We start from the raw sequence: 26,037 nt of genomic DNA, 5'->3' as shown, positions 1-26,037 counted from the left end.
TATATTTGGGCCTATTTTGGTAGGTGATATTTGGGCCTTGAAAGTGTATTGCTCTTATAACGTTGGGCCTTTTGGATGTTTTGATGAAACTAGGGCTCAATCTCGAAAAGGAGATGGTATATATATACTAAAACCCTAGACGCTTCTCCTTTCAGCTGTCGCTCGTCTACTTTTACAATCGGAGCTTCGACCTTCCAAACCTACCGGCGGCGAAAATGGTGAGCTTCTTCAGCTATTTTTTTGGGGCGAGAAGAGGCTTTAGATTTGCTCAATCAAGTTATGAGAATGTAATGTTTTGAATGGTGGTGTGATTGTTTCAGGTTTTCAAGAGGTACGTTGAGATAGGGCGCGTCGCACTTGTGAACTACGGTGAAGATCATGGAAAGCTCGTCGTCATCGTCGACGTCGTTGACCAGAACAGAGTATGTTCCCCCATCTATTCCAATCTCAGATTCCGCAATTTCTCTTTTGGTAGATTTAGGTGCAGAACTTGGTTTACCTAGGTGCTATGAGTGGTGTTCAAATGTGAATTCTTGTTGTATGGAGTTGTGATTATGGTTTTTGTTAATTTAGGCTTTAGTGGATGCCCCTGATATGGAGAGGATCCAGATGAACTTCAAGAGGTTGTCTCTTACCGATATCGTGATTGACATTAACCGAGTGCCTAAGAAGAAGGCTTTGATTGAGGCAATGGAGAAGGCTGGTAAGTGTTATGAAATGTTGGATTTTAGTTTTATTGATTGTTCCAGGGTTGTTAACCCTAAAAGAGTCTTTTGCAGATGTGAAGAACAAATGGGAGAATAGCTCATGGGGTAGGAAGCTTATCGTGCAGAAACGTAGGGCTAACCTCAATGATTTCGATAGGTTCAAGATTATGTTGGCCAAAATCAAGGTCAGTGAAAGTTCTGTGGTGATCATGGGTGCTTATGTTAAAATTTGAAATGTTAATGGCTTGTTTGTTTGTATTTTGCAGAAAGCTGGTGTTGTCAGGCAAGAGCTTGCTAAACTTAAGAAGGAGATCACTGCTTAATCAAAAGATAATATTATCTGCAAATCTGTTTTTTGATTTTGGATTCGGTAATTAGTGTTTTTTTGCATGTTTCAAACAGTATTATGTGCTCAAGTATCCCATGTTTTGAAACCTTGTTTTGAAAGATTTAGTTCTTGTTATGTTATCTTTTAAGTGACCAGTTTTTCTTATTGCCTCTTATTTTGGTTAGTTTTATTTTATTCACTCTGTTGTTGTGATGCCAGAGCTTTGCAATACTCTTATTTTGGTTAGTTTTTCTTCAAATTTTATTCAAATTCACTTCAGTATCTGCTCTAACTATCTCTAGCCATTGACTCCTCCATGAGTCCCTCATGATGAGGGAACGCCTCTTGTCTTTTCTGGGGAATGGCCAGCAAACCACGTATCTCCGTCATGTTTACTTTAGCCGTCTTTCCGTCCCACTGTTATTTTTTGTTTTGAACCGTCTCTTGTTCATGTGATTATAGGTAGTTATCTAATAGTAGATTTTCTTGTAATTTTCCTTTGGAATGAAATCTTCCCAACTAAACCATAAAACTCTCTAGTTTCAAGTGATGAAATCTTACTGAGTAGCCATTTCAATGGACCGCATGAACAAGAAAATTTGGAATAAGATATCGGTGGTGTCTGGTTGTGTAAATTTGTCAAATTTACTGATTGTGTAACTTGTAAATTTACTAATGTATGTGTATTTTCTATTTTGTAGTCATAGTGCCTTTGATGTTGTTCATTGAGTATATTACAGAACTGATTCATCAAATTTTCAAAAGCTTGAAATTGTATGTATATTTCAAAAATTATTTTTCGAGTCTTCCAAAAGTACGTGTTATTTAAAAACTTGTAAACTGAGTTAATAGGAATGGATTTTTGAATACTTGATGAGAATATTAATACATTTTTGTAATATAATTAGTTTAACATACGGTAGAATTGTTACTTATTAGATAACATCATATGCGATATTAATATATTTTTAAAATGATAGTTTTTTGTCAAGAACTTTCAAATCTTTACTAAACATGGTTTCTAGTTGTTTTTAATTATTTTAATACTAACTCAGATATATTTTTTTGTATAATAAGATATTATTTTAAAAATGAAGTATTTATTATGATAGAGTGCTAAGAACTAGAATCCAATTTTATTATGATAGAATTGATAGTTAATTATATTGAAAGATGAAGTGTAGGAGGTTTAAATTCAATGTTTTTTTCTTCTACATCATTAAATAAAATTGAAAATGTAAGCGGATTAGCCCGTGAAATTTAAATTGTATCATTTACGGGCCTAAATTTAGCTTATTACAAATAAGGTTGTTACACTTACACCTATAGTTGTATTCAAATTTATTGATAAATTAATAAAAAGCGAGAATGGCAAGAACTTGCGAGTTCTCAACAAATAAGGTTAGCTAAACAAGATATTTGTGTTATCTTCGATTGTGATACACCATAATTACTTCATTATTACATTCATCGCTACTAATGAAGTCATATCAACTAGCACAAACAATATCCCATTAAACCAAAAGCATGAGTACACAACCAAAAAGGGCAAGTCTTGAAACATGAATACATTTTTCATCATAGTACACCATAAATACATTCAACAGAAATTGCATATGACTTATTCATTATTGTGTCACGTTCATTGCTGCTAATGAAACCATACACAACTAGCACAAACAACAATTTCATCAAACCAAAAGCGTGAGTGATAACACAACCGCAAAAAGCGTAAGTCATGAAAGGATCTCTCATGGCATGAACTGGGACAAATTCAATAGACATTCTTGTGCGTCTGAAATTGTTTTCCCAACCAAAATTATGGGTTAGTACAACTTTGTTTCCGACAAAAAATATTTACTCTAGAAAAACTTTGCCAATATTTTTTTGTCAGATCTTTCTTGTACATAATATTGACATTAAAAACATATATTAGAAAACAAAATATACACGCATGATTTTCCAAACCATAATTTTTTTTGATTAAAGCGTCTTCCTTTGTTATTTGCAACCAACAAAAAAAAAAGATAACGACATCACGGTAATAATGATAATAACCACTTCCAGTTTAAAACTAAATGAATGAAAATTTAATTACTTCTACTCCACCATTTATTGAAAAAAATCAGTTTTTCATGTTGTAGGATCTATCAAAATAACAATCGTACATTGTAGATGTAACCAAATCTTTTTTCGTTTAAATTCATTGAATTTGTGAATCAATACATGTATGATGTTTGTAAAGCTTTCCCTAGAGAAGAGTTGCTTGATCATAGCTTAATATAATGGGTTTTAGTTGAAAAAAAAAGATATATTGATTAGTTACAATGTAACACCCAAAAACTAATTTACACACAATGAAAATAATGCACCGACCATATCTAAAAGATAGGTAAATATTTATCAAAAAGAAAACAAAATACAAGAACATTACTGTTCATATCTTTCAAGCTGCCACCTTTTCTATCACTTTGATTCTAAAACAGTTCACACAGTTGCTTATACTTTAACTACCAAATCGCTTTCTCCATCTCTGATAAAGTCTTGCAGTTTTCTTCCCCTCACAATAAACATATTTTGTTCATCTTCAGCTTTCTTACTAAATGATTTATAAATGTTGTTACTACCATAATTATAATCACGTTCAGTTCATTTCCATGCTCCATAAATATATATCAACAGCTCTAGTCCAAGTAGCAGCCTTACACATCTTCTTGAAATTGAAATTACTTTTACACGATACCTTAAGTCCTTTTAAATTCTCATATTGAAACTTGTAACAAACGCTTTAGGCTCTAGTCTACTCATATAGTGAAAGGTCTGAGCTCGCTTAATTTTTAGTTCACGATATTTTATGATTTGAAGAATATATGAAGTCATGAAGACCTAGTAGTAAACGGGGTAACGATAAGGAACCATGGCATTAATCTAAAACCGCCACTGTTACATATAGTTTTAAGATTAGTGAAAGTCATAAAAAGAGAGATTTAGTTTAGAAAAAAAGTAAATAAAACTACTGTCCTTAAATTAGGAGCTTCCAGAATTAGTAGAATCCATAACAAGTTCACACTCTTCCATCACAGCCGCTTCTTTAATCTCTTGCAACATTTTCAAAACTTGCCACATCGTAGGCCTCTGCTCCGGCGATGTTAAGCTACAAGCCACCGCGACTTCAGTCAACATCCCAAATTTGTCCCTATCCTCTCTCCAATTCCCACTCTTCTTCTCACCTTCTTCTCTCACTTTCCTAACCCATTCCATCATCCCATCTAACGTCAAAACCGGAATCTTCGAAGGTTGCTTCCCTGTCAAAAGCTCCAAGAGAAGAATCCCAAATGCGTAAACATCAGCTTTAACAGATTGGTAATTTAAACTCTTGTGTCGAGCTTCAGGGGCTTTATAAGCCGCTGCATCGACGTCTTCTTGACCATCACCACTGGATGCTAAAGGAGGGTTTGTTGCAAGAGCAATGAGACAGTAATCGGCAATACAAGCTTCGAAGTCCGGTCCAAGAAGGACATTAGAGGATTTGAGATTGCCGTGAACAAGCTGCCATGTTTGGTGGATGTAGGATAGACCTTGAGCCACGTCTTCTGCTATCTTCAAGCAAGATGTCCAGTGCAATGGTGTTGCCCTTGACGATTTCGTACCTACACAATATCATATTATAACCTTTTAACATAATTAAGCTTTGAATATACTAAAAACCAAACAAAACGTTTAATATAAGTTCCTCAATGCTCAACTTGTAACTAACTAACTCCATATACCAAATCTATCACATTCCTCTTGCTAGACATGGACATGCATAATGCATACAAATTAATAAAAACTATAAAACACACATTTCACAAGTCTATTTCATATATATTATTTAATAAAAAAAATTCCAAGTAATCACTAATTATTAAAAAAAAGAGATATCTTGCATTGAAACTTTTTTTTTTAAAATAAATCACTTCTGAATTTTCTGAAACAAAATAGTACCAAAATTTGAATTTCAAATAAATTTTTGAATTTATCTTTAAAATCAATAAATTCCATGTGGCCACTGAAGCTTACTGTTCAGTAAAGTTAAAAAAATTGACTGAACAAAGTAAAAAAACCTCGTAACTAGTAAATTTAATACAAGCATTAATCACGCAAACCAAACAAAATGCTTGATGTCTTCAATGATATAAATATACTAATCCAATGTGAGAGGGTTTACGAAAGCTTACCGTGGACAAGAGACGAGACACTGCCATTTGGCAAATAATCATAAATCAAAAGCCTCTCTTCCTTAGCTTGAAAATAAGCTCTGAGTGGAACCAAATTCGGATGCCCCAAAGCACCAACTGATTCCATGTGACGCTCAAATTTATCTCTTCCTACACCCGCTAATCTAATGGCGTCTAATCTCTTAACCGTCACGATCAAACGGCTGTCAAGCAACGCCTTGTAGGTGGTCCCAACTGTTCCTCTACCCAATAACTCAGCCGACGCTGTCATTAGCTGGTCCATCGTATACACGTGCGCCTCACCCGCACAGAATACTAAACTCCCGCTTTTTGTCGCTTGTAGCTTCTTCACTTTCTCCTCGATCTCACTCTCTTGCTCTATCGCCGCCGCTACTTCCGCCGTCTCCGCAGCGTCGAATGTGACAACCGCCGTTGATTCTTTTCCTGTTTTTGACTGCTCGTTTTTGTCTCTCCGTCGTCTCTTCACGGCGCCGATTAGGCACGCGATGGAGATGAAGAGGATAAATGCGCCGGATATAAACGCTAGGATCACCACGAATCGTGAATGTTTGCCGTGATTTGGCCGGGATAGTCCCATTCCTCCGATTTGCGCGATTTGACCGATCTTTTTGGCCGGTGGTGGCGGTGGCGACGTCACCGGACTGAAGAACTTGGGTCTTGGATTGCATTCTTTGTGAACGATCTCACCGCAGAGATTAGGGTTTTTGAGAAATGACGAAATACCGAACCGTAATAACACGGCGGTTACCGGTACAGCACCGGTTAAGTTGTTAATCGAAACGTTGAATGTATGAAGCGAGGACTGGTTAAGAGCTGGGATTGGACCACTAAACCGGTTCGAATCGAGACGAAGGTAGTTCAACCGGCCGGAAAGAGCTAAACCGGGTGGAATTAGACCGGTGAGGTTGTTGGAGGAGAAATCGAGAGTTCTTAACCGGTGAAGTGCGAGAACCGAGAGAGGAAACGAACCGGAGAAAGAGTTGTGATCGAGAAATAACGATTTGAGATTACCTAAACCGGAAAGATCCGGTATAGGTCCGGTTAAGGAAGTATTTTGAAGACTGAGAACACGGAGCTGGTCGAGTCTATCGACTGAGTCAGGAACGAGTTGACCTCCGAGATAAAGATCTTCAATGACCAAACGAACCACTCTGTTTCCATAGCACGTAACACCCCACCATTGACAGAAGTGAGAGCTCGTGTTTATCTTGTTCCACAGATCAGCTTTGTATTTGAAACGTACCAAAGCAGAAACGTCGTGTTGATGATGAAACACTCGTTTTAAATTTGTGCGGTTTGAGGAAGAAGAAGAAGCAACAATGGTGAAGAAGAAACAAAAGAAAAGGAACCCAGAAATGGGTAAGTTACAACGAAGAAGCATAGCTTGTAAGAATGTATTAAAGAAGCATGTTAATGTCTATGATTATTACATATGAAAGAGTTTTAGAATGTAGTAGTAGTAGAGAGAGAGGTGAAGAGAGCAGGAGGTACGTGACAAAAGGATGTAAGACACAAGAGAGTAGCTGTCGGGGACTGGAAAGTTTCAGAGTCACGTGAATACTGAATAAAGTAAAGAAGTTGAGTAATTATTATATAGTATTAATGATACTTGTAGAACTGTTGAAACGAAGTAAAAAAAAGCATAGAAGATGAAATATATTAATGCCGATTTTGTAGGAAGAAAGCTAATACGGGAGATCTAACTCTTTTGTTTTCTTTCAAAACCGGATCTAACTACTGTAACGAACGAAACAATAGTATTATTATGTTTCAGATAGATTTAGGCTCCAATTATTAGTACAGGTTGTTATGGACCTTATGGTTGTTGACACTTGAAGCTAGTTAAAGTGACAAAAAGCCAAATCTATTATTTTTCTACTAGTAAGTAAAGTAGTAAGTCATTTTGTTTCTCTTTTGTTTTGTTTGTTCATGTTTTGCCTTCAATTGAAGATTCAATGATCAAGTTTGTTTGAGTATTATTAAACATGGTTTGGACGTCGGCAAAAACAAAAACATGGTTTGGATAATCTTAAACATGGGTACGGACTAAACCCAAACTAGGATTAAAATCATGTACTCAATAGACTTCGCACTTGTCTCTGTTGTGTTGCAAAGTGGAGGATCTCGGCTTAGAGGCAAATTAATAATGGTCGCTCGCGCCTTAAACCATACAATTATTTCTAAACTTCCTCATTGATGAACAAATTTACCCTTTCGATATAGTCAACAGCTAGCTTAGAAAAACCAACCAGTGGATAGGCTCAAACCAGCAAGTAACAGTGAAACGACACAAATACAGGAGCACATCAAAGTCAGGCCAATAGAGGTCGTCTCCCCTACCAGGCCATAGGACAAGGATGAGTGGATGACTCGATGGGGCATGTCGAGCCGGTAAACCATCCCAGCACGGAAAAACAAACAAACACGAGAAGACAATAATGCACAAGCAAGATGCGGCGAACAAACCTTTCTCAGGAAAAGAAATAACAAAAAGAAAAGTAACAAGGGGCAGAGTTGAATAACATGGAAAGTACCTTCAGAATTAAGTTTTCTAAGTCTGAAGAGGTAAAAAAAATCTTCTTCCAACAAAGGTACGACCGCACTTTTGCATATGAGTTTAGACTTTAGACTAGTCTGTGTGCATATTCCTGATGTGGTCTGTCTTATTGCGATCCGGAAAAAGGCAGGTGAATATAAGTTTAAACTTGTAGGTGGGCATGGAGGTTTCAAGTTACCAAGTCATGGAGAAAAAAGTTGGACAACATGATTTCTAAACAAGGTAGCATCACGACAATTTGCACCTCAATCTCCATCTCATATATGAGATTCTCTGGTTCGTGTTAACTTTGTAGATGTGATGAGTTTTTTTAATCTAGTTTTATAATTTTGTAATCTTAGTTAATCTCGAGATAATATGTAATTCATTAAATTATCTTTTATTTTTGTAGGTGAAGTAAGTGAAAAAGATCATCAACCAACCAATGCAATACGTCTATCTTGAGAATAAGGAAACTTTAGATTATTTTTTTTTCTGGTCGAACTGTTACAGTTTTGATTAAGCAACCGCTAATTGAATGATCTTGAAGATTCATTAGTTCGATCCTATAGTTCTTTCTTTGTAATATAAATACGTTGTTGATTGCTTTGCTCGTGCATAACGTGCTCACCTCAAGAATTAAATAGATCAACTGACAAAAGTGATGGAGATGATCTAACATGGTTTAAGGTGTTTAATTCTATATTGGCATGATCCGTTTTTCTCCCTTTAAGATTGATAGTTGTTTAATCTATATATCATTTTCTTGTATAATAATGGGATTGATCATTTATATAAAACGGTAGAAATATTTAGTTCTAGGCATTCAAATATTTGGTTTGGTATCGGCTTGGTATTTTTGTTTTCGGATAATTTGAATTTTGGGTTTATTATCCATTCGTTTTTTTTTTAGAATTTTGGTTTGGTATTTTTGGATTTTCGAGTAATTTTGGATATCTTCAGATTTTTCAAGTAATTTTGGATATTTTCGGATTTTTAGAGGTATGTTTGGATATTTGTCGGGTTTTTGGATATATTTGTTGTTTTATTTGGGTAACTAATTGTAAATTTTGGATAATTTCAAGGTTTTTGGTTCAGTTATTCTGGTTGTACATGTATTTTTTTATCTACTCGTTATAAAATAACATTAGCTAATATTTTGAGGTATAATTCAGATATCCATTCGGTTCACAGTTCAATTTGATTCAGTTTTGTTTTTTTTTTGGTTATTGAGTTCCGTATCCATTTGGTTAGTACGTCAATTTTAATTCGGTTTCGGTTCCTCTCGGTTTGAGTTGGATTGATAGAATACATTTGGACCAGTTTTTTCACGAGGACTAGAAAAATAATCATGATCTACCTACATGTACGATGTACCGAGCAGATCCGGCATTTGGCCCAATGATAAACAACAAATTGATCAATTTTCTTAGATATTAACTTTTAAATAAAATAAATCTAAGTTATCAGTTTTACATTTTTTTAGTTTTTATATAAAATTTCCCAAACTAACTAAACCCAATTTCGAATTAGTTAAAGTTCGGATTAATTTTGGGACTGTTATTGGAGAGTTGATTTTTAAATCTATATGAAATTGTAAATTCTAAAAATCAAAACACATGGATTTTGAAATACCATGTTTTATCCTTGGATTAGAATCTTTCTATTTTACACTTTCAAATTCATTTAAAACATAATGTAGATTTTAAAATCCAAAAACAAATCATTAAATGAATAACATGAAATTTTAACAAATATTTGTAAATCATAGAACTAATAACACATTATTTTAATAAATATTTTAAAATCAAGGAATAAGACGTAAATCCAAACAAAAATCATAAAACCAATAGTTTTAGTAAATTATCCATTCCAACGCAATTCTAGTGAAAAGCCTTTTAGAAAAATTATAATTAAAGGGCCCAACTCAAGTGGCTTCTTCTTCCTCTTCTCATCTTCTTCCCCTTGTTAAATAAAAAATCTAATGCTTCAAAACCCTTGTTGGTTCTTCTACTTCTCGCTCCATTAATTCCTCTTAAGCAAGCTTCTTCGATCTTCCTCGTGCTGGTAATTCCTTTTCCCAAGTCCTGTGTTTGATTTCATACTTCAACTTTGGAAATGTGACCCTAATTTCGTTGCAATCGCACTGTCTTGCGCATTCTTTTCACCGTGATTATGATTTCCAAGTCAATTTCATTGTTATTACATTTGTTCTTGTTTGAAATTTCTTAAATTTTCCTTTTCAAGATCTTGTTTCTTGAAGAAGCATTATTCAATTAGTTTCAGTATTTGAGTTACAAATTTGTGCAAGGACGAAACAAGCTTCTTGGCTTTGTTATAATGGAAAATGAAAAAGAGTTGAAATTGTTGATTTTTTTCCTGTTGCATTCAGATAAAAAAGGGTTTCTTGGATACTGATTGTTTTCAGGATGGCACATTCTTTGAGTTTCATCTCCACCAACTTGAACTGTTTAGTCCTTAATCATCAGTGGCAGAGTTTTGGAACGTCTGTGTTGTCGCCATCTAAATGTAAGAGGAAAATTGCAAGAAGGGTTAGAGCTTTGCAAGAGACTGAAGGTGGTCCAACTCCAAGAAGATTGATCGACATTATAAGATCCGTTCCTGAAATCTCTAGGAATTACTTCAAGAAGCCATCAAGGAGAACGCTTTTCGGGGGAATCTCGTTGTTAGGTGGGTTCTATGTCGCGCAGACTATCTCTCTGTCGTTTGGTGCTTTGGGTGTGAACGATGTTATTGCTGCGGTTTTGTGTGTTCTTTTGACAGAGTATGTGACTAGGTTCTACTATAGTCGTACCACGGTGACGTTTCCGATTGCTCTACTTAATAATTTCAAGATGGGTTTCACTTATGGTCTCTTCATTGACGCGTTCAAGCTGGCTAGCTAACTGTTTTGCAAGACAGAGTCACTAGAGATCCAAAGGTTCCATGTAAAGGTTAAAAGTCAAGTTTTTGGAATAGTTTTGAGAACTCCATTACGTGTTTTTTTTTTTTACCCTCAATGTAATATTGTTATCATAATTTTTGTATTCAAGCAAACCATAATCTTCAAAGTTAGAGAGAATCTGTAGTATTATGCTAAAGGGTCCTAGGCCTGTCTTCTTTCTTGTTAGCTATGTGAAGTCCTTTGCCCTTCTCTTGTTTGTATCTTTTCCATTCTTGTAGTGAGCTGCCCTGCCGTGGGTAGGAAAAACGGCAAGTACACTGCAAAGCAGTGTTCATAAGAAAAGTAGCTGAGAGACATAATGGATGGATGGAAGAAGGCTAGGGACCTTGCTTCTCTTGATGAACTGTATCCTCCCTGGGAAGCATTAGACTGAGCCAACTTTGCTGCTTTCAGATAATACTTCACTACTCCAATATCATCCTGGGGAGTGTCTGAATCAATCGAGAGAGAAGAACTGAGTGTTGTCGAACAAGAATGGAGATTGAAACACGTGTGTTTTTGTGACAAGACATCCATTTCCCACTCTGTAAAGCCTCTTTCACTAGGTAAATTCCCAATCCACTGGTGAAAATGGCTTCAGACTTTAAGCCAAATAGTTGTTGTAATTGCCCCAAGAGTATTTCAACTCTTCGACATTGTGAGGCGAGATCGTCTTCCTACTTGTGCTTTCAGAGTCCTTATCACAATTTCCAGAGTTCCACACAATCACACCAACCCACATTGGAGATATGAAAGCCATTTGTTTTAGATATCTCCCCATTTGGCAACTGCAGGTGAAGAGGGCATTCATTCTCGGATGGAATATATACTACAAATTTCAAAAATTTAGACCGGCCACTAGCTCAGGCAGAGAAGTATCCAAGTGCCATTCCTTTTGAGTTCACAATGAAAGGAAAATCACTGGTCTTAAACATGTAGCTCTTAAGTTTTTTTTTATCCCAAGATAAAAAGAAGAGTTTGGTGTATGATACCAAACCTGACTCAACACTTATATATTGGTGTTAAAGCTTTAGTCACCGGAGCCAACATTGCTCTGTCTATTCTCTGAAAGTCCCTATCATAGACCACCGGCATTTCTTGATTCAGGACAGAAAAGCCACTAAACACATTATTTAGCGACTCATCATTCACTATATCGTCCACTCCAAGACCAAAAACATTACTTTCGAGCATTGGTCATTATTGTTTTAAATAGATATATATGCCTAGTTAGTAATTTGTGAGTTGAGGGAAAAGCTAAACATTTTCAATCCAAATATACCAAAGTGAGAATGGAAAGTGAATTTTTATCCATAATAGATCGATAAATAGCAAAGTTGAAAGAGATTCAATAACCGAACCCATATGTTTTGAGTTTTGTTACTTTAACAATGATGAAACCGAATGAAACTTAGGGAGAGGTTTTATATGTACAGAAAACCTCAGCAGCAGAATCAGCAATTTTTTAATCTGAACAACAACATAAAATGCTTTTGATGAATCCTCAATGTTTCAAAGCTTTCTCTTAAGCAATGTGCTTTCTGCTCTTTGCCCAGAACGGTATTGCGTGTGTACGCTTGAGAGCCTTCACGCTCAACGAACTGTTCTTGCTCTGCCAAAACCACAAACATTTCAAAATCAGTAAAAAATATTCATCAACAAAAGTCAAATGCTCTTGATACCAAAATGTGATACGAAGAAACTGACCTTCAAACAGGCTCCACGGTTAGTGTCACAAACCGGGTAGTCATGAGGACAGCAGCTAGAGTTATCATCACAGCAAGTAGCAGCTTCTTCCGGGCAACATCCCCAACCGAAGCAGTACTTACCGTACTTGAAGAGACAACAACAAGTGTTGCTCTCAGGGCAAGAGAAATATTTGTCACACTGAGTTGGTGGCTTAATGGGAGATGGCGGCGAAGGGCCAGGGTTTGGCGGGTTCTGACCTTTCTTGATTGGATACGAAGCCTCCATCGCGATACCACACTTTCCAGTTGGCTCTGCGATGTTACGTGCCATCTTTATGTATCCGCTCTCTCCCCATCTGTTTCCCCATGAGTTTCTCACAATCCAGTAGTCCTTTCCGTTCTCAGTTCCGTAACCCACAGCCACAACTCCGTGGTCTAGCTCTGTCCCACAGATTCCATCAAATACACCCTGAAAATAAAAAGACCAACCAACATTTTAACATCTTCAAAAACAAGATAGTGCAAATGCTTGTCTAGCATTTTCTTGGAACAATTGAGTTATCTCATACCGAAGAGTAGAGCTGGAAAGCGCGACCACCAGCTTCAATGGCGACACTAATAGGCTGGTGAGCCAATGCTTTCTTTAAAGACGCCTCGCTGTTCTCAGGCACATCCTCGTAAGAATCAATTGTGACAACCTTTGCATTTTTCTGCAACGTTAACATAAAAACAGAGAAAACTTCAGTTTCAAAGCCTAATGATTTGAGGTTCCACAAGACAAAAATGCACAAACCAAACAAAAACTAAACTAACCCTGTTCTGATCACAACGACCATCAGAAGCCTTGTATGGATAATCCTGTTCGGTATCAATACCACCATTTTTGATGATAAACTCAAAGGCATAGTCCATCAAACCTCCATTACAACCTTGGTTATACGATGTGTCACAATCAACCAATTCTTGTTCAGACAAAGAGATTAAATCTCCTGTCACGATCTTGTTTATTCCTTCCACGGCTCCAATAGTCGAGAACGCCCAACAACTCCCTAATAAACAAGAGTAAGATTAGTTACAATCAATCAAATTGTCACAATCAAACACTAACACAGTACATACCAACCAACAAAATATTCGTCCCCACCAGTCCTTTAAAATTCTTGAAAAAAGCAAATCTCGTATGGGTCCATAAAGTCTAATTGTCCCACACTACCCACTTTAACGTTTAAAGACCATAAAGGTCAGTAAAACACAAACATGTCATCTAAATTTTTGTGATCCATCTACATTGATTCAAAATCTTGGTTTATGAAACGTACACATAAAAGTAAAAGTCAACACTTCAGACCAAACTCATCATTCCCCAGAGCAAGTTTCAAGATATGTCCAAAACATTTATCCAAAAAAAAAAAAAGATTTATGAAACAATCCAAGATTTTTCGATACTTTTCACATAACCCATTTCAATATACTAAAAAAAAAACTGATTCATCCGTTAAAAATAAGAGTCAACACTTCAGACCAAACTTTAACTCATCATTCCCCAGACCAAGTTTCAAGATATGTCCGAAATATTTAAAGAAAAAAAACAGATTTATGAAACAATCCAAGATTTTTCGATACTTTTCACAAGTAAACCCATTTAAATTTACTAAAAAAAAAAAAACTGATTCATCCGTTAAAAAGTTCAGGAATTTGTGGGATTTTTCCAGATTCGTTTTTTTTTGTTTTTATTTTTTAAATTCAAAATAAAAAAGCTAAAAAAAAAAAAAAGAGATCATACCGCAGCTTCCTTGATCTTTAACATCGGCGACGGCACCTTCTTTTCTCCAGTCAACGGAACCAGGAAGGGAGTCACCAACACGCGCCTCATACCGATCACTGGTTTTCAAAACCCTCTTGCTCGGTTTAGCACCAAGGTACATAGATCGGTACTCTTGGTTGGTCAAATCAGCGAACCGGTTTAAACCGAGTTTATAACTGAGGTTTTTGGTGTTATGTTCATCGATGAAACGGAGGTTGTCTTTAAAGATCTCGAACCGTTGATCCTTCTCTGCACCAAGAACGTTATTCTGGTTCATCTTCTTCTTCCCATGTTCCACCAACCACGCGTCGTAGATTCTCTCAACCTCCGCGTCGCTACGGCTTGTCACGGTGGTGGTGGTGATGTGGTGTTTCTCGTCGTATGAGATGATAGACATGTCCATGGCATATGAAACGCCGATCATGGCTAAGAGAAGAATCATCGGAGATAACTTTACGAATCCCATTTTTTGGAGAAGAAGAAGATGAAGATGAAATGTTTTTAGACAATTTGTTTGTTCGAGATAGAGAGATTTGTGTATATTTAAAGGAGAAAATCAATTGGCGTCCAATTAATTATTAATTAATTTTGGGTCCACTTTTCAAAGTTTTAAGAAAAGTATTTGGGTTTTGTTTTTTTTTTTTATTTGTTTGTGTGGGGCTAGTGGAGCCATTTACAAGAAATTCGGCGGTTAAACAAATAAACAAGAAATTGTAGGTTGAAAATGAAAAAAAAAAATTGTGAAGATTCAATTATTGTTGATGGGGATGAGAATGAATAAGAGTCATTAGTAATTATTTATTACCTTTTCCACTTTTGGATTTCTTTTTATAAGTAATCCTCTCTATATATTAAAATTTAGTTATTTGGAAATATTATAAATAAAACTATTTATAAAATTAATAGCATAAGATTTATTTATCTATACATGATATTGGATTCTTTCACCTAGCAGTTTCTGAAATAAGCATCATTATTACTTAGTTATATGTTTCTTTATTTAAAAATAAAAACTAGATTAAAACCCGTGTTAGAGCACGGATTGAAATTCTTTTTATTTATATTGTAATTTTTATATAAAATATAATTTATGTGATTGTTTTTAAAAGTTGTTTTGAATATACAATAAAATCATATGCTAAATATGAGGACTTGAAATTTTTTTGAGATTTCTTATGATTGTTTCGCGGATTAGCCTAAATTTTTTGAAATTTATCAAATCAATCATAATAAACATTATTTCTGTTATTTTGATATATAATTGCTAGTATAATCGAAAATCACTCATAATCCGCTGGAAGAGTGATTAATTTTTGAAATTTTGTTGTCTATATATGGTTAGTAAAATATTATGTAGAGATTTTTTTTTTTGAATATCTTTTTTAAGAGGATCTGAAATCGAAATTTAACTAATGGTTACAAACCATATAACCTATAACCTATCAAATAATCAAATAATTAATTTTATAACTCATATTATATAGTCCACAAAAAAGGTTGTATACTTCTGTTTTATTATATAGGGGATAAAAGTTTTGTTTAATTAGCAAAAGCAAGGTAAATAAATAGGGTGATGAACTGAACAAAAAAAATTGTAGGATGGAAATGGGAATGTAAATTTGTGAAGAATTCACTCCACTTTTCAAAATGTTAAAAAACTAATAATTTTTGTTTTGTTAATGGGGTTAGTGGAGCCTCATTAGAAGATTTGAGGGGGTATAATAAATAAGTGAGAAGTAGTGGGGTAAAAAACGAAAAATGTAAAATTTGTGAAGAGCTCACTATTATTGGTTAAGACAATGTGGGAAGGGACAGCTCAGAAGTGACAAGTGGATGAGGTGTGATTGGGTTGGGGTGAAGATGAATTAGAAACATATCAAAATCCCAAGCAAATAGGGGACGCAAACAAGAGAGCACGTGAAGGATCCATTTGATGATAGGATTTGTAAAAAACAAGATTTCCAAACAAGAAGATTCTTTTTTATATTTGTGGATTTTATATTACTGTTACACTACAACAAATATTTACATTGTTAGCGCGAGAAAACTGCTATCATAGATATTATATAACGTTATCATAAATGCTGTGACATCAGCAGCCATAGTAGACCCCCTAGATACAATAACGTTTTTGACATGCTATAATAAATATCTACATACGATAACATTTTCATATTATAGCACTAATCGAATGCTATAATACATTTTATGGTAACACCAAATTAGTGTTATTGTTTTTGCTATATAAATTTTATAATTTGTATATTTGAATCCTATTCTGCAGAATTTATTTAATTGGATATATATATATATATATATTTTTTTTTCATAAAATCACCAACATACATAAAATTATTATTATGTTAACCAAAAGAAGTCTTACATAACATAAAGTCTTACATAACAATCTTAATTGAAATAAACTAACATGTCTTGTGTTTACAAGAAAAGAGAAGCTTCTCTATCTCCAGAACTTGGTGCACACAAGAAGAAACAAAACAAAGTTCAGCATTTCCAAAGTAGTAACACTAGTGATAGATGAAAATGTTTTAACTTTCACCAGAGCTGTTTGTCTTTTGTTGAGTCCCTCGAGGATAAAAGAGAATGCCCCAAAAGTGAGACAACTCTGTAGAAGAGCTTTTGGAGCACCTGCAACACAGACCATAAAAGTACCGGTTAGCTCTCTTCTATGTCAGGACTAAAAGTACTTATATGATGCCGAAATGTTTGCAGGATCAGTCTATTTAAGAGACCCAATGCTATACTAGAAAATACGATGAGAATGATGGATTTTGGATTACCGGGGAAACTAAGAGCAAGACCAGTGCAGCATCCCGCAACTCCAACATTAATGGCTGCAAAACAAGAACAAATAACAATATAAGTAAGAGCGACATTACAATTTCATGTAAGAACTAATGATTGGAAACTTAAAAAGAGGAAGAGATTTGAAGAGTCTTACCGTCATCTTTCCCACGCACTTGCTTGAGAAGGCAAACAACAAAACTATGGACTCCAGATAAAACAGCAAAAGTCTTGAACAAAAAGAAAGCAATCAATACTCAGTTTCGTGGAAGAGCCATATAAGCAAAAAGCGTAAAGATGAGAGTGAGTGTGTACCTTTGCAGACTGCCCTGCATCTGCAAATGATCCTTTAAAGCCTTTCTTCTTGAACAATCTTGAACCTGAACAACCCAAAACAAACATATCTCTATCTCGTGAGATAATTATTTGTAACAATTCAATCATCATAATACTTCAAAAGCTTACAGCAACCACTCTTATCACATTTGACACTCTACAACAAAAAGTAAACTAACTTAATTGCAAAAACAAAATCAAACTTGAGGAATATGTTCAATCCTCTGAGATTGTTACAGTAATTCTAAAACACTTACTGATTGCTCAAAACCTAATCCAGGAATATTGAAATCAAATCACATAAAGAAACTCAATCTTTTTCTCCAATAATTCTCAGTTCACTATCATCAGGGAGTAAACGCAAACAGCAGAGTAAATAAAAAAACAGGCATAGAGGAGGAGATGAAAAAAGAAGAGCACCGTATCCAAAAATGCTTAGTCTCTTCTATCCCCAAACTAATTAAATCAACCAAAAATCCAAATTTTAGATCTTTATCTCTAAAAAGGCTCTTGGTCTTGTAGTTCTGCCTGCACACAAAGTTTGGCAAGAGAGAGACTAAGATATCACAAATCGATTTTATATTTAGGGTTTCTGACAGTAAATTCTCAATTAGCCACCGTCGCTGGAACACCAATACGGTGATAGTGTCAGAATTAGCCAAACACCATTGTTCTCAAAGAGATAGAAACAAAGCTAAAAGCTTTCACCTTTCACACACAATTAAAGCGAACTAGAAGGCAACAACTTAAGACAAAGACTTAACGAGAGAGAAGAACACCAACATGTTAAGAGACCCACAAATCTGAATCCACCAAAAATTAAAAAAAATATTCAACAAAGCTGAAAGATGTGACACCATATCTGGGACAATTGTAGAGATCTTAGTAATCTCTACCAACTACCTCAAGTACAGATCTGTGGCTGGTCTCGTCTTGTCGTCGTTGCCTCGAGGGTAACACAAAAGGGCCAAAAGCGACAATATTGTAAATCAAATCTAGGGTTTAGTGTAATCATCGCGAAGATTTTGAAGAGGAAAAAAAAAATCTGAATCTGAAGATAGCGAAGAGGTATTGGAGGAGAGGAGAAGAACTGAAGAACGATAGAAAACAAATGAGAGAAATTAGGTTTTAATTGGTAATAACTAATAAGTGATTTCTTTTTTCTAGGTTTTAAGTGTTTTGGCGGTACAAAGTGAATTATTTTGGCTAAGTATTGGCGGATAAAACAATTTTAGATTCCCACCTAGAGATTTTCTATCTTAGCGTTTAATAAACGCTATAGTATAATAACCAAAATTATAAACAATCTTTAATAGCAGTTGAGGAAATCGAGCTATTATCATGTGCTATGAATGTGTACTTTTGTTGTAGTGTTATATTCTAAGAAGAATTAGGTTAAGGGAAAATTAGTTCACAATGTCGTCTCTATTATTATGATTCCTAAGGAAAATAAAACACTCCAACACAAAAATGTTTATTCTATACATCATCAACATTTTAATTGTGGATGAATCGGTTCGTGTTGGTTCTAGTCTCTGTTCAAAAACTTAGTCACCTAGCGCTGATTATCCTCTGTGTAGTCGCTAGGTCTATCTTACGATTAATGACTAATTTCTTAATCAGATTATTCTTTGCTTAATTTGATTACTCTTCGATTAGTTCAGGAGACCGAAGTCCAGTTACCCTGAATATTATAGTCGATTGGGAAGGATAGGAATAAAATGGTTTTTCAAGGTACACAGGTCGCTCCGGATGAGGTGTTCACTCAGGCTGTAAGTGAAAAAAAATTATGGGAGGAGGCACAATCTCATGCAGTGGTTCCATCTGGTAGTCCCGTATCCTACGGTTACGGTGATTCCCTCGAGGCTGTCGGGTTGTGGACTTTTTTTTGTCAAACATATGGCTCTTGGAAAGCATTTGAGCCCAATTCAGGTATTGGTTGGTGGTATGATAATAATAATGCTCAGACTCTATTATTGGGTTGAAGATGTCTCCGACGAAGCCCTTCCCCACTCCATGCAGAGCTGGAGGCCTTGATTTGGGCTATGGAGTGTATCCTTGCAAACGGCGTTTCCTGTCAAAAATTTGGAAGGACTGTGCAGATTTTGTCGCGATGGTTCACGCTCCTGACGACTGGCCTGCTTTTTCTAATCTCTTGGACGATCTTTTCCTTCTCTAGTCTACCTTCCCTCATTTCTCCCTGTCCAAAATTTCACGCTAAGTGAATTTGAAGGCGGATTGTCTTGCCCGGTCGTCTAGATCTTACTTTCTGCATTCTCTTTTGTAAACTCTTTTCTTCCATCTTGGGCTACCAACTTTGGAGTCTTTTTTCAATTAGTGTTTGGTTGACAAAAAATAAAAGGTTATACGTATAAAATATTTTTTTCTGTCGATTGAGAGTTTGTGATGTTTTACAATAACTTATGTTCAAATTTTTTTTGATGAAAATCATAAATTTTGTTTAAAAAATATCTTCTCTTGTGTTTACTAAAATTTTGAAAATAATATTATAGTTTTGTATCGTACCTTTTTCACTAACATGAGCCAAACTATACATATAATTAATACCATATATATTATTTATTATTAATTTAATAAAATAGCTTAAAACTATAGTCCGATTAATCTTTATTTAATCTATGATTTCTTTACTAGATGCTAGGTCTACTCTGAGCACTCAATTAGCGCCTAGCGATTTTTTAAATAAGGGTTTTAGTTATTCCGATTTTGGGTATTTAAGATTTTAGAAAATTTATATTCGAGATAGAATATTATTTTGGTTCACATTTTTTAAGTTTTTATTTTTTGAAGATTGTTTGGTTTAATAAAATAAGTCTCATTTGGGATGGAATTTTGGGTTTTAAGTTATAGTTAAAGAATATATTATATATATATTTAATTAGAATTGTAAAATTTTAATATATTTAATTACAATATTAGTTCTTTAATGAATTTTGATTGGTTTGATTCGATTTTATATAGTTTGGATTATTTGGTATAAATTTTTTGATTTCCTTTCAATTATTTTATAATTCAGTATAGGTTTAGGTATGAAAATTTCGATTCGGGTTACAAATTTTTGTCTGAGTTCAAAACTTTTTATCCAACCTCGTTTATAATATCCTAGAAAATTTAATTATTAATTAAAATAGAATCTAGACAAGAAACTAATGGTTTGATGAAAAAAATTACTCTAAACTATTCTAAACAATCACAAACGTAATACATGTAATTCGCAGTTGAACATTTTGAACGGGGTAGATTTACATGTGGCTTATTAGTGTAGTTTATTAGTGGTTGTTAAAATATATTATAAGGAGGAATTGAGATATCAAAAAATACTTTGTCTAATAGCCTTTTATATTTAACATATTATATCATTATAATATTTTGATTGGCTGATGTCATCGTTTGTGTTATAACTTATAAGAGATTCCTATGGGGCCACTAAAATTTTATTATACATACATAGGTACATTACAATGAGGCAACGAGGTTGGATTTTAAGAAACTATTTTGGAGAAAGCATAGCATGGGGTGCATCAAGACTAGGAACAGTGAGATCACCATTAAAAGCGGAGGCAAAAACTTTACTTTCTGCTATTCAACAAGTGTGGATTAGAGGTTATCCTATCGGGCTTCTACCAACTAGGCATGTAGCTTTGTCAGAAGACTCTCGACCATATATCGGATAACCAGACAACTTTGTCACACAACTTTCAGTCATATATCCGATGGGAGAAGATAGACGATCATAATGGAGTGAAACAATGTTTCTTTCGATACAGCTAGTTTGGCCAATCCCACATCTCTTTTTTTTAAATCCATATTTCTCTCGAGTAACTTCTAATTCGTCTTAACCATTCTCCTCCTATATCCTTCTTATTGAGTTCGTATGATGCACTGGTCGATCAATAATATTTGTGACCTCCTATAAAAAAACAATATTTGTGACCTTTTTAGCAAAAAAAAAAAACAATATTTGTGACCTCCCGGCTGATTTTTAGGTCATAGGCAAAGGCATTATAGTGAGACTCATAGACAATGGCAGTCAAGGCATTATTTATCCTTTAAATAATCTTGCCATGCCTCCGAAAATGATTCATTAATTAGCTCCTTACTTAAAACTAAATTATATGTTCCTAATATTTATCGTCTTTTACTTTGGAAAGAATTTCAACAAGAATTCTTTTTCATTCTTTCTAAGATGTGATTAGTTCCTATTAGAAGCACTACCATTGCATAGATTTGTTTCCCAAGTAGAATGAGAAAATATCTCAACTTGATGACATCTTTGAAAACACAATTCATCTTTTCTGTCCTATACATGCAATCCTATTGATCAAAGTAATCCAGTTACTTCTCCATGTGAATAGTAAGGAACATAGAGTATCATAATCTATTATTTTCTTCTATAGCTATTGGGCTCATCAACACCTCTACCATACTTGGTTATTGGTGCATATGAAATGGTACATTCACCCTTTTCACACCAACTCCATATTGATTTCCTCGATTATTTATGTCGTCCAACCTTAATAATGTTTTTGTTTTATTTTTATCCTCAAAATTCTCCAAATATACAGAACATAAGTTTTTTTTTCTTGAATTCTTTGGGTATACTTAGGGCTGAGTGTCCTCTCCTAGGCATTCTCTTACAAAACTCTTCTCTAATTTAGAATGGATAAAATGACAAAACGTCAACGGTATTTCTCGAATAGTGATTTATTTTTTTGCATTTGTGGCAGAGTTTTAACCCTTTCGCGTTACACTGCACTGCATGCAGTCATTCAAGATGTTCTCAAGACTTTTCTAAAAAAAAATTTGGGTTCAATTGTTTTTTTTATAGAGTTTTCTTCAATATATCCCTACTTTAATTTTCATTTGCTAGATATTTTGGCATTTGTTACCTTGCTTTTTTTTGGATGTAATTTTTTAAAGATTTTGAGATTTAATGATTGGTTCGACCAAAAAAAATACTTAAAAGTTGCAAAGAACTATAAATACAATATCTATATATATAAAATTAACTTTTTTCTCTTTCCATTCCTCCACATCCATTCCTCCACATCAGTATTCACAGAAGCAATGCTATATATATATATATATATATTTATATAAAAGATTATTATTTTAAATATTCATTCATTGCATATTTATTACTTATAATTATTAATAATAAAAAATAAATAAAAACAAATTAAGTAAATTGATTAAATTTTAAAATAATAAAAACAATAATATATTTTTTTAGTAAATAATAAAATAATAACTATATAAAAATGAATTAAGTAATAGAAATGAAAAAGTTAAAATAGTAAAAAAAATATTATGAATTTGTTTTACTAATAATGTTATTATTCAAAATTTAACAAAAAAAAAATGATTATATTCCAAAATTTAGAATGAGTTAATGAGTTTTAAATGGAAGTAAGATTTTAATGCATGGTGGAGTAAAAAAATAATTTATGTAATTGTATTATAAAATTCTAAATACAAAAAATAAAATTGAAGTGAAACATTAGTTTCTAAGAAACATATACTACAAAGATTTATTATTAAATTTCACTTAAAGAGAAATAAAAGATTAATTACTCAACTCAACTTAAACGTTTTTGATCAAAAATGAAGAAGAGTCACACTTTTTTTGGGACAACTATGGAAAAGACTCTTGAAAAAATAATCCATCTAAAAAACAAAATCAATGGTCACAAAATATAGAAAAAATGATAGGTAAGACGTTACAAAGCGTGACATGTAACTTGTGTATCATATCTCATAAGGCATATTATCAAGTATCAACTAAAGCTACAATTCGATATAAAACATCAATATCGAATTTGAGATTTCATCAATTCGATAGAAAAAAATGTAAAATATAAAACAAGTTTGAGATTTCATCAATTTTATCAAATGCTTTTGACCCAAAAAATTGGCACAAACAATATATTTAAAGTATACTATGTTTTGTTTTGAGAAGACAAAGCTGAGGTTGCATCACAAAATTTCCTCGAGTAAGCTTGCCAAATCCTTGAACCTAGCAACCCCGTCCATCTCCAATGAACTTCAACCACCATTTCTTGCCACGATTAGTTTATCTCGCCTCGAAGGCTTCTCGTAAATTACTGCACCTGACATTCATGCCCTTCCCGGCTCAACCCTGCTATAGCTCCCCCTCTAGGGGCTACAGCACCACCGGCCACACAATCTTGATCATAATGATCATCACAACCAAAACCCGAGATTAAACCACTATCTCCCGAGGTCTACATTGTTATGCTTATATTCACATCCTAGACATTGCTTGCTCCCAACTTATCCACCCTTAGGTCGCAACTTTTGAGCCATACCGATCTCACTCTCAGACCACCGTCTTCGAGTCATACCGTCTCAGTTTTGGACCACAATCCTTGAGATCTCGGTATCAGGGAAACTATTCATCCCCTTAGGGGAACACCATCCCCTCTACCACTCTCAGGGCCCATAGCCCCTCGAGCTATCGGTATCCAAGGGAATTCACCATCCCCTCAGGAGCAACAAGCCTTAACGTCTATAAACATATCCTGACCAGAAGTACCTCCAGTGGTCCGAGTATAACATTGCAATATGTCATACATGTCCAGTCAAGTTCCGATATCCAACTCGATCACCCACCAAACAGAGAAATATCCGCTCCAACTGCATTACTCCACCTATCTGCCTCTCTAGGCTCGATACCTCTCGAGAACAGTCTCGTACCAATCATCTACTACTGCTCCATCCTCCTAAGATATGATGGAAACTCCTTAACATCCACAGCCCTCGACTGCACCCCGCCACATGCGGCACAACTGGAGCCTGCACTGGTACCCCTCTTGGTAACTGCTCTAACAGCACGCCAATAGATCCGACAAGTGATCATCTCGACCCTAGGCTCCACCTGCTGCAACCCCACACCTGGGTTCCCAGCACGCCCGACACGTTCACCAGCTAACCCCCTCTGGTTCCTCTTGATACGCTTGCGTTGCGACCCTATGACGTGCCTCCTCATGGAACTCTGGACCACACACTCGCTGGCCCTGGGAACCTGCCCGACCACGACCAAGACCACGTCCACATCCACGACCAACAACTCAAAACACCTTTAACCGCTGCTCTACCAAGAACAGAGGCTAACAAGCATAAAATAAACAAGACACAAAAACACAACTTACCGTGAAATCACATTGAAGGCTCGAAGAGGATGTTCTAGGACCCATGCCACACACAATTGACTAACTCACATAATCAATCAAAGCACGCAATCCCAAACACCAACAAGAGAAACCTAGTGAACCCATTCCTAGAACCGTAAAGGCTCTAATACCAAACTGAAACGACCCGACCCGTTTTTTATTTTTATAATAAGTAACTAGTGGTCCCATGCCCACTAGCCACCTAACCACATCCAAACCAAACAGCGGAAAATAACCAACATATACCAATAATCAATAAATAATAAACCAATAATTCAATAGCAGTATTAAACCAACCAACAAAAACATAAAACATTGAACCAACAACCTAGCAATATTCTACTGACTCAACTCTAGCAACCTATCAAAAGCCAGAAAACACATCAGCAAGCCACTAGAACATCCTCCTCTTCATAGCTTTGATTCCACGATCACGCTTTACCTTTGATGTGTCTGTATTTTATAGGGTTTTGCACCATAGTTTTTACATTTGTTTTGAGTCTTTTATTGAGTCAAAATGTGCTTTTAGAGTCATTTTAGTATTTTGTGAGTCTATACAGGTTCTAGGTTACTTTGGAAGGAAACTGAGTGTTTTGGGGATTAAAACATGCATTCTGAGCCAATTTGGTGAAGACTGATTGGACTAGCAAGCATATGGAGCAAACACAAGAAAGCATCCAAGATTGGTTGATCCTCATTCGGGATCGACCAGTCCCGTACCCAAAGTACTTTTCCTTTTTCGTTTTAAACCGACTTATAGGGTTTTTTTTAGTATTTAAACACGAGACACGACCTCTAGAAAGACAACTTTTATTCTACGCAGCTTTTGAGTACTTGTAAGCTTGGGAGAAGATCTCTAATCCTCTCTAACACTTTGGAGAAAAATTCTGAACCCTCTTTATTTCTCTTTGCAATTCAAACATGTTTTCTTCATCTTTGATTTGCTGTTCTTTTACTTCCATGTTTGAGTAGTTTTTCTATTGGGTTTCGGGTTTCAAGGGGATTTATGATTTTCTAACGAAGGTGTTTTAGATTTTGGGTTGATTTATCTTGTTCTTCATCTATTGTTGTTCTTAACGCTTAAACTAGACTGATCACCTAGATTAAGATCTTAGGTTTAACTCATCGTGGCACCAAAAGTGTTGTTGAGTTGCTAGAAAAGAACTTAGGTGAGCAAGGTGACCCTTAGCCAACGGAAGTTGAAGTTAAGGCACTTTGTGAACTTATCAAATTTGAACTTATTATTGCTTGCTTGGTTTGCCAAATCCAAACGACGGTTTAGGGTCTAGTTAATTCGTTGCATAGATAGCTAACACTGCGAAAGTAGGTTAGTTTTACAACAGTGATTTGAGTTCTAGAACGGGGTCTAATGCAATCCCATCTAACCACCTTAGTCCGAAAATTATATTCCCCATAGATTCCCTGCGCCCAATA

General features: G+C 35.0%; 5 protein-coding genes across 6 annotated transcripts; 2 read left to right on the top strand and 3 right to left on the bottom strand.

Moving 5' to 3' along the window:
- Positions 109-1,208, top strand: LOC104725171 (60S ribosomal protein L14-2). Its single transcript, XM_010443786.2, has 5 exons — positions 109-218; positions 321-422; positions 574-703; positions 780-892; positions 974-1,208. Exons 1-5 carry the CDS (start codon positions 216-218, stop codon positions 1,028-1,030), a joined length of 405 nt encoding a protein of 134 aa, XP_010442088.1. The 5' UTR covers positions 109-215; the 3' UTR covers positions 1,031-1,208.
- LOC104725170 (probable inactive receptor kinase At5g67200) lies at positions 3,938-6,837 on the bottom strand. The gene is made up of 2 exons (XM_010443785.2): positions 5,256-6,837; positions 3,938-4,685 (listed from the first exon to the last, which is right to left on the bottom strand). The coding sequence occupies exons 1-2, from the start codon at positions 6,655-6,657 to the stop codon at positions 4,063-4,065; spliced, it is 2,025 nt and encodes a 674-aa protein (XP_010442087.1). The 5' UTR covers positions 6,658-6,837; the 3' UTR covers positions 3,938-4,062.
- LOC104725169 (ycf20-like protein) lies at positions 9,760-10,918 on the top strand. Of its 2 annotated transcripts, none has more exons than XM_010443784.2 (2): positions 9,760-9,879; positions 10,205-10,918. In XM_010443784.2, the coding sequence occupies exon 2, from the start codon at positions 10,242-10,244 to the stop codon at positions 10,716-10,718; it is 477 nt and encodes a 158-aa protein (XP_010442086.1). In that variant the 5' UTR covers positions 9,760-9,879; positions 10,205-10,241; the 3' UTR covers positions 10,719-10,918. The 2 variants fall into 2 exon arrangements, with proteins under 2 accessions (XP_010442086.1, XP_010442085.1); XM_010443783.1 differs by having other exon boundaries at positions 9,762-9,879; positions 10,241-10,918.
- Positions 12,044-14,714, bottom strand: LOC104725168 (probable cysteine protease RD21B). Its single transcript, XM_010443782.2, has 5 exons — positions 14,228-14,714; positions 13,258-13,493; positions 13,014-13,154; positions 12,464-12,913; positions 12,044-12,368 (listed from the first exon to the last, which is right to left on the bottom strand). Exons 1-5 carry the CDS (start codon positions 14,712-14,714, stop codon positions 12,282-12,284), a joined length of 1,401 nt encoding a protein of 466 aa, XP_010442084.1. The 3' UTR covers positions 12,044-12,281.
- Positions 16,805-24,419, bottom strand: LOC109127399. The gene is made up of 5 exons (XM_019232034.1): positions 24,239-24,419; positions 17,369-17,459; positions 17,211-17,283; positions 17,050-17,103; positions 16,805-16,897 (listed from the first exon to the last, which is right to left on the bottom strand). The coding sequence occupies exons 1-5, from the start codon at positions 24,417-24,419 to the stop codon at positions 16,805-16,807; spliced, it is 492 nt and encodes a 163-aa protein (XP_019087579.1).

The sequence above is a fragment of the Camelina sativa genome, chromosome 11, assembly GCF_000633955.1.
Source record: "Camelina sativa cultivar DH55 chromosome 11, Cs, whole genome shotgun sequence".
NCBI classification, from domain to species: Eukaryota; Viridiplantae; Streptophyta; class Magnoliopsida; order Brassicales; family Brassicaceae; genus Camelina; species Camelina sativa.
This window is presented reverse-complemented; position numbering and strand designations above follow the sequence as displayed.

What these genes read in the sequence shown, in the direction of transcription:
- LOC104725171 (XM_010443786.2), top strand. An exon ending in ACGTCGTTGACCAGAACAGA is followed by an intron (nt 423 to 573) that starts GTATGTTCCCCC and finishes TTGTTAATTTAG; the next exon opens with GCTTTAGTGGATGCCCCTGA. An exon ending in TTATGTTGGCCAAAATCAAG is followed by an intron (nt 893 to 973) that starts GTCAGTGAAAGT and finishes TGTATTTTGCAG; the next exon opens with AAAGCTGGTGTTGTCAGGCA.
- LOC104725170 (XM_010443785.2), bottom strand. Translation starts at nt 6,657, where the DNA reads ATGCTTCTTCGTTGTAACTTACCCATTTCTGGGTTCCTTTTCTTTTGT. An exon ending in TGTCTCGTCTCTTGTCCACG is followed by an intron (nt 4,686 to 5,255) that starts GTAAGCTTTCGT and finishes GATATTGTGTAG; the next exon opens with GTACGAAATCGTCAAGGGCA.
- LOC104725169 (XM_010443784.2), top strand. Translation starts at nt 10,242, where the DNA reads ATGGCACATTCTTTGAGTTTCATCTCCACCAACTTGAACTGTTTAGTC.
- LOC104725168 (XM_010443782.2), bottom strand. Translation starts at nt 14,714, where the DNA reads ATGGGATTCGTAAAGTTATCTCCGATGATTCTTCTCTTAGCCATGATC. An exon ending in TAAAGATCAAGGAAGCTGCG is followed by an intron (nt 13,494 to 14,227) that starts GTATGATCTCTT and finishes CTTGTTTATTAG; the next exon opens with GGAGTTGTTGGGCGTTCTCG. An exon ending in ACCGTGGAGCCTGTTTGAAG is followed by an intron (nt 12,369 to 12,463) that starts GTCAGTTTCTTC and finishes TGGTTTTGGCAG; the next exon opens with AGCAAGAACAGTTCGTTGAG.
- LOC109127399 (XM_019232034.1), bottom strand. Translation starts at nt 24,419, where the DNA reads ATGAGGAGGCACGTCATAGGGTCGCAACGCAAGCGTATCAAGAGGAAC. An exon ending in TAGAGCAGTTACCAAGAGGG is followed by an intron (nt 17,460 to 24,238) that starts GTACCAGTGCAG and finishes CTCACGAGATAG; the next exon opens with AGATATGTTTGTTTTGGGTT. An exon ending in AGTGCGTGGGAAAGATGACG is followed by an intron (nt 17,104 to 17,210) that starts GTAAGACTCTTC and finishes CTTGTTTTGCAG; the next exon opens with CCATTAATGTTGGAGTTGCG.